An 8218-nucleotide genomic window follows, 5' to 3' on the forward strand; every position below is an offset into this window, starting at 1 on the left:
CAAGTTTCATAAAGATTGCAAGTTTGCATTCATTAAGATTATCTGCACTCCCTAGAGTATGTTAATCAGCTAATTTTATTCAGTCATTTACCTCATACGTGAAACTTGTTCTTGTTGATTTTCTCATAATTTGCATTCTCGAATGTTTTCCATTTTAAGTAACATACGTTTTGGTTACATTTTCTAAACATTTACTTGTAGCTGTGTATGTAAATGTATTCCTACGATTTAAAGGGAGTTCGAGCTTATACAAATTTCTCAAGCATTTTTCCATCTTAAAGAAGGTAATACTTTTCTAACGTCTTTTTGTCGCTGCAAGATGAATATACCAAACTCAGCTTTACGAAAAACAAAGCAATTATACCAAACATAGATTGTAAATACTTTAGACGTGTGTTACACACGTGCTATTAGTACTTAACACAACTTAATGAATGAACCACTTGTCACAATTCATGTCATATTCATTGATGAGGCATTCATTAAACACACTATTATGTTATTTGCATCAAGGGAATACGTAATGCAGGTTCAATGCAGCGTGGGTTGACTAGCAAAAACTTTTCACGATGCAAAGCCATTCCTAATACTTTTTTATTGCTGGTGCTATTGTAACACTTTTTAAGGTAGTTTTATTGATTAGATCAATAAGCGTTTTCAATCCGTTTCATTCATCCATTTAACAAAAACCTTACAGTCTATCAGTTTATTCTTGGAACAAGTAAAATTAAATACAAAAAATAAAACCGTATTCAACTATTAAGGTTTATAAAGTGGCCTAATTAATTATGCTAAGTATAGAAATATCGTGTATTGCAACTTATAAAAATATCTCTGAACGTCCTTGTGAGGTAATACGACACTCCCACTCGCTCCAGTTTCCGAGGCTTTGCACTTTCACTATCATTGTGAGACCGTTTTGCGCAACAACTATACTGCATGCGTAATGTATGTGGTTAAAAATATAAATGTTTCTATTAACTTAAAAAAAAAATCCAGTGAGTTAAGCTGAACCTAGAGATGTCATTCATGGTAGATTATGCGAAACTAATAATAGCACCAACGCAGAATATGTATCAATACTTGATAGAAACCCATCTGAAATTGACAAGGATGAAGACATAGTAAAAGCAATCTGAGTTAGATAATAAAAATGCATTATATTTAACACAAACGGAACATAATTTCATGAAATTGAACTCTCGTTCCACACCGTTTCGTATGGACTAAAAGTGGGAAAATCACTCCTTATAAACAATAAATAGTTTGGTTATTTCACTTCAGTCTATCTAAAACATACACTAACAATACTTTCTCATTATAACCTAACACGCCTCAACGCAACCTTCTAATACCTACACAACATAAAAATATTCTAATTTGTATTCAAAGCAAACAACTTAAATATCAAACATATCTAATAAGTTTATAACGGGCTTTCGTTTTTTCACAACTTTTCGAACCACCTCCACTTCTTTCTGCCCATTTTCCGAGTTGTATCTGTTATCGTCAGGGAAATCATCGTAACCACTTGAATAGTGAGGACGATCATATTCATCGCCAGTGGTTCTATAATCGTAACTTTCAACAACTGGTTTGGGTTTCTTTGATTTCTTTTTCGGCACTAAAACATATTCGCTCAAGTCTTCACTTACAGTAGGGTATCTTTGTTCAGGTTCCCTGTATTTATAAGGCCTCTTTTTCTTAGGCCTTGTAGGAATTTCATCTGGGTAATATTTGTCTGACGGTGGCGCGTCGGGCATTAATGGAAAAGTATATTTTGCTGGCCCAGGTTTTGTATCTTCGTATCTATGTCCTTTATAATGACCACCATCGTGATGCTTTACGTATTTATCGTATTCGAAAGTAGGTGCGGCAAATTTGTCGTAATTGTCTCTATAAGAATCTGTAGGATATTGTGGATATTTCTTATTCAGTTCCATATCCACATAGTTTGCATACGAATGGATTTTACTACCGTAACTTTCTTTTCTAGTTTTGGTTTTACAATTCGGGTCAAAGCTGTATCCGACGTGACTTTGTGGTTCAATTTCTGACGAATCATCATGCGGATGTTTAATCGTAATACTGTGGGTGTAATCGCTTGGTTCGGAGTCTAACGGCTGATCGGAATAAGACGGGTATTTCAATCTTTTTTTGTTTGAATATTGACTATAAGTCGATTCGTAAGGGCGTTTAGTTCTTTTCTTTTCTCTTTCCCTTTCATAATATTCTTCTTCTTCTGCATCTTCAGAGAAATCATAATACCTATCGTAATCCCTTATTGTTTTTTCTTTCTTAGAACTTCTGTCTTCTATTTCTTCCGACTGAAAGTCTTCCTGGAAGTCTGTCTTCGGTCCAGTTGAGTATTTCACGGAACTCTTTGAACCATCAGGTTGTACTACACTGTAGTGACCTGCAACGTTGAAGAAATAAAAATCAACAATCCATACTAATATTATAAATGCGAAAGTAACTCTGTCTGTCTGTCTGTCTGTCTGTCTGTCTGTCTGCTACTCAATCACGCCTAAACTACTGAACCAATTTGCATGAAATTTGGTATGGAGATATTTTGATACCCGAGAAAGGACATAGGCTACTTTTTACCCCGGGAAAATGACGCATTTCCCGGGAAAATTCAGGTGGCGAACGAAGTCGCAAATATTCAATATTATAATGACACTGAATTAACAAAATTTCGTTGTCATGGCAACTGTTTTAATGGCGGATATGCCTTAGCGCGATTTCGTTATATTAAGAGATATAAATAATTTTGTGAATATATTTCGTGAAAAAAAGCATTATTTATATCATCACGCAACGACCAATAGGAGCAGAGTACCAGAAAAAAGAGTTACAAAAACGTGGAAAATTCTGACCCATCCTCTCTTATGTGACGCAAGCGAAGTTGCGCGGGTCAGCTAGTAATGTATAATAGAAAAATGAATCTTAGATGTACTGTTTCTCAATCTTCTTGAGCTTTATCAAATCCTGAAGATATAAAATGGGCAATTAAAAAAAGCCAGCGTAAGTAAGATCAAATAAAAGTCGATGTTCCCTTGCTGTGATATAAAACTGTTTATCAATGCGTAAATTGCACAGATTTTTTATAATTCGTAATAAAGATATTAGAAAGAGTTTATATTACAACATTTTAATTTATAATACCTTTGACAGTGTCACCATTTCTTGATTCCCATACGGTTTTGACGTCTCCAGTGCGTCCGTCTTGCACTCCATAGCTGTACGAGTAGGATGATATCCCCTGGCAAAGAAAAAACATGAATGTAACCACTGTTTAATGTGCCGATAGTTTTTTTGCTTATTTCGCAATTACATTGTAATGTCAATAGATAAAAAACTCAAGGAATGTGTGAGGCGATAGCTTGCGTGTAATAATTCGGTATTTTACTCATTATGACAATTGATTGCATGTTCAGCGATTTGAGTTTAATATACTGAATAAGTAATGAGGGCTTTAATCGTTTCCATAACACAGGTATGCGAGTAATTACAATCAGGTAGGAGTGAGTGTATTAATGTCAGGCTGTCCGTCAAATTACTAGGCGTAACGCGTGCTACGATTATCACTCTCGATCACGACTGACTGTTGCAACATTCATAGCCAGCGACGGTCTGGACAATTCCGCACAATTGAATGGAGGAGACAATGACCGGCACTTGGTTAGACATTTTAATTTCACTTAATTACAGCGACATTATCTTATTACGGCTGCTTCATCCTCATAAAAAAGTTCGCTTAGATTTTTAGACCGGTAACAATTTAAAGAAATTGTAAGAATATGCCTTCGACTCGCTTTGACATGAAGTGCTTTCGGATGAATGTTACTATAACGAGAATATAATTTAACTCAGACCTTGTAAATAACCCAAATAAATTTGATTCAGGATACGCGGAATAAGCTGAGGTAAAAGTGAAATTAGTCTATAGCAACTTGATCAATCATTATCATATTACAGATTACAATATGCAGTGACATTTGTGGGTCCACGTAGATTAATTGCGTTTTTTGCAGATTAGTAACACTAAACGCTAAATAAACCTGTTTCAGGTACTAAGTAAGTAAGTAAGCTATCGAAGATGAGAGTGAATTACAAGAAACCGGTTGAATACACTTTATCCTAAAGAACAGAAGTAATTTGACGAGCTTTAAAGATCAATAACCGAGACATAAATGCATCTTGTTTGTAAACAGAAGCGAGATAAATGTCACTTGTTGGCGGCCATCTTCTCGTCAAGTTCAAGATGAGCCGGGCACGTGCGCCGGCGCATTATGCCGTTATTCAATGTCAATGACTGATCGTTCACTTTCGTTGGCTTCCGCTCCGATTCGCACAATAAATTTCGCTCTTATGCATTAATCATCGTAAAATATTCCTTAACACGGAACCTCTAATCTCCATCACTCATGCTACTGGTGCCTGATTTATTCAGGTAGGATGTTCACTATATTTATTGTCTACGTATGATTTGCAAGCTGTCACCGATATCCGCTATTATAGAACTAATTGAAGCGAATAATTGCATAAAAATCGAAAGTATTGAAACTTTTACTCGATAAAAAAATCCGGTGACAACGGCATGTAATTTGTAAATTACATGTCGTTCGTGTGCTTCGCTCCTGCAATTATTATTTGCATAATAATGTATTAAAAAATTAAAAGCGATCAAGTGGAGCAGTGTTACAGCTCAAGTGGTCGTGTTGCTCTGAGAAAACTGGGTGAACGAGACAACGTTGGCCGCATTTGTTTCGACATTCGGTGACCACTTTCGATAGGTATTTGTGTGTATTGACATGTTGCAAGCCTCGTCAGTGATAAGCGCTCGTTCGATTGGCAAGTCGATTTGTAGTACAAAAAATGTTCGAGATCAAGAACTGGCATTTCATTGATATAGTTCGACACCAATTAGTGCAGGTGGCTGTGGCTGAATGCGCACATTAACGTCTTTAAATTGAAAGGTATTCCAGTAGCACTTGAAATATTTTATGATGGTCACTAAAGTACATATTAGGACACAATAAGTATTTATAAAACTTCATAGCGTGCTGTTCTTGAGCCGGATAAATTAATTTATAGTATTTTACAACTTTAAAAACTGTATAACGTTGTTCCTTTATTATTTTTTATGGTTTGAGAGATTAAATAATACAACAGGATGCTATAAATGAATAAACTAAAATGTGAACGCAAGCTCGATAACTGATTCATATCTTTAGAGTACACGTTGAAATAAAAAGTGCTGAGTGTTAAATAAATCATAATGCAATAAGAAAGTCTAAATCTAATATAGAAAAATCTTCTATCGAGCCCAAATAACTCAGGGAGTTGAAATATAGCTAATCAAACTGTGTTAAATGAATAAAAGTCAGCGTATTGTCATGAATCATTAAAGGATAATTAAAACTATCTACTTCATACGCGACAGGTACAATTTATCGTTATTTGCCTTGTCTCAAGAAATCATACTATTCGCTAATTAGCCAAGGAAAAATAACGCTGTGTTTCTGTCATTATTCTTCATTATTTATAATGGATCACTGACATTACAATGTGCGTGTATGTAAAATATACGTCAAAATTAAATGCTAATCGAAAAAAAATGCGTGACTAGAAACGTGTTTATTATAATGTTGTGTTTACTTTATACACGTTTAATTTATTGTGAAGAGAAAACTAATTACTGAAGTTCTGTTAAATTTTATCGCAAAGTTATTAAGTTTCATATTCAAGCAATGTATCGGGCAATCAATAGGAATATTTTATATTATTACCTTATATCGAGCACGTTACCAAACTCTAGGTTACCATTGAGAATAATCTAATTTAAATTAGGAAAAGACTAATATCACCTTGACCGACCTAGAAATCGAACTCGGGACCTAGTGTGGTCAGCAATCTAACCAATTAGGTACTTGACTACCAGTCGAATAAGTTACTCTCTATCCAACCATCATATCTAGTTTGTATTTTCATTGGTATCAAATGAGTGCCTAACAAAACAAAAATTACTCAGATGAAACTTAGGTTTTAATAAATTTTTTGTTTACCCATTTACTTGGTAAGTTTCATGTCACGAAGAAAATTTGCACTTTATAGAATTGTAATAACACTGAATAGTGCAGTGTATTAGTCGTGTTAGTGAACATAAAGTACTCACTGTGTCCGATGTCTCTCCTATTTTGTCTTCAACATTTTCCCCTTCTTGACAATTGGTTGACAACAAATTTGCCGAGAGGATCTAGAATGACAAACGTTACCATTTTTTTGTATTTGTATAAAATAATTTGAGCTTCACGTATTATTAAATTAAACACAGGTTTCTTAATAAGTAAATATTTAAATATTTTTTAAGATTAAATAGAATTTCAGTAAACAACTTTCAGTTAGAAAAGCAATTTCATATTAAATGGTTTTGTTTTGTACACTAGTACGATGAGAGTTTCTAGCGATTACTTCTAAATGGTTTTATTATCATAAAAAAATGGTTTCAACTATTTTAAATAGACCCATTTATAAATTTTGATTCAAAAATGTTCTTCACTCACCAGTATCACAATTGTTTTATCCATGACTATCGCACATGAAAGGCACGTCACAATATTTTAAACCGGAACACAAAAAAAATATTATAATAGAAAAACAAGCCTGTCCATTTCAAGGTTGAGGCTGGAAAACGGTTTGCGATGTCCACCACTTACCTATTTATAAACGCACACAGGAACACCCCCGGAGCGTCGTCGGCGGCGTATCTTCATACTCACCCACACATACACATAAAACAATTAGCCGACTAGGATGCGCTACTGTCTAATTGCAGATCACCTACCGGTAACGATCTGCTAATTGTACATTATACATTGTGTACACAAGGTAATTAAATAAACAGAATAATTGAAAGAAGGTAATAAATAAAATTAATCGTTGAGTTTTTCAGTAATTTATTGGAAAAACTAACTATTTATCAGTGGCTTGTATTAATGAGTGTTACTAATACCAATATTTACTAACTAATGTGTTTTTTGATTACTGCAAGGTTTGACTGACACTTAATTTAACGCCTAATCCTTCTTCCGTAACTAACAAATTAAAATGTTGAAAATACAAGAAAACGTTAAACTTTCTAAAGGAAAAACGCACATACTTCAGTATTTGATAATATCAATTTAAATCACTGATAAGCGTGTTATAGGTATATAATTATTTAAATATAGCTCAAAGTGTGAAGATGTAAAAAAATCAGAAGTGTGAAAACAATCAAGGCTTTTCCCACGAGCACGCCACTAGAGTTTTTATTAATCCATTAAAAATTACATTAAGGGTTGCGTTTATCAGGCCGCCATCTTGGAAAAAGAATTCGGGAGACAAAGGTAGCGACTCCTCAAACTTGAACTTAAGCTTATACTAACCCCAGACCTAAAATAATGTAACTTTTCAGTGCACACAAATGGATAAAAGATGTACTGTTACCTGTTGATACTACTACTGTTGATAAAACGTCTAATAATGTAAATTGCTATCATGGACTCTCTATTAGAAAATTCCTCGTTGCTCGTTTAATCCTGATCAGCAGTATGTACAACACAATACGAAATAGTTTTGCTTTCAAGTACACTAGCTCGATTCTCTTTTACTATCTACTGCCGACAACCGACCTGTCATCGAGAAATGTGTAAAAATCTGGTCAGCGCCTCTGACGGGTGCCGTAGGAAATATTTTTGCAGTACATTCTAAACGTCAAAATTTCGATACTCCACAGTACAGATTATACAAAATCGCGCTACAGTTCTATTTCAAATCAAATCACCAATCCGGGTCTTTGGGCCAATACAATGCATATCTGAAGTGCGTGATTGAGTAGCCAACTGATAGTTAATACTACACATAAACATACTACATATAAAGCAATAAAAACCAATGATTCCACGTTCTCATGATAACTGGACATGCAAATTAAGGAAAGCGCACACTTTCAGATATGATAGCACGCCAGTCAACGTTGTTACGCATTTTTTATAATTAGCAATGATAATTGTCGTAGGTTGTAAATTTTGTAATGACGTTACGACTTAAATGGCTTATTGTGAACCTTGGCTTCGATTGAATGAAAGTAAGTATTTTTACAACACGTTTCTTAGTAAGCTAAGTGGAGCATTGTTATTTAGGGATCGAAAACAGTAATATAGGTTTTTTTTTA

The 8218-nt window shown here is 34.3% G+C and overlaps 1 protein-coding gene across 1 annotated transcript; it reads right to left on the minus strand.

Moving 5' to 3' along the window:
• Positions 1 to 1140: 1140 nt before the first annotated feature.
• On the minus strand, positions 1141 to 6728 carry LOC142973109 (uncharacterized). The gene is made up of 4 exons (XM_076114665.1): positions 6570 to 6728; positions 6182 to 6262; positions 3169 to 3265; positions 1141 to 2416 (listed from the first exon to the last, which is right to left on the minus strand). The coding sequence occupies exons 1-4, from the start codon at positions 6591 to 6593 to the stop codon at positions 1401 to 1403; spliced, it is 1218 nt and encodes a 405-aa protein (XP_075970780.1). The 5' UTR covers positions 6594 to 6728; the 3' UTR covers positions 1141 to 1400.
• Positions 6729 to 8218: the final 1490 nt, after the last annotated feature.

Source organism: Anticarsia gemmatalis, chromosome 5 (genome assembly GCF_050436995.1).
Source record: "Anticarsia gemmatalis isolate Benzon Research Colony breed Stoneville strain chromosome 5, ilAntGemm2 primary, whole genome shotgun sequence".
In the NCBI taxonomy this organism is placed as follows: domain Eukaryota; kingdom Metazoa; phylum Arthropoda; class Insecta; order Lepidoptera; family Erebidae; genus Anticarsia; species Anticarsia gemmatalis.

Bases quoted from the DNA above. Each gene is read 5' to 3' on its own strand.
- LOC142973109 (XM_076114665.1), bottom strand. From the start codon at position 6,593: ATGGATAAAACAATTGTGATACTG. The intron at 3,266-6,181 runs GTGAGTACTTTA...TTTCTTTGCCAG, and splicing joins TAGGAGAGACATCGGACACA to GGGATATCATCCTACTCGTA. The intron at 2,417-3,168 runs GTATTATAAATT...TCAACGTTGCAG, and splicing joins AAATGGTGACACTGTCAAAG to GTCACTACAGTGTAGTACAA.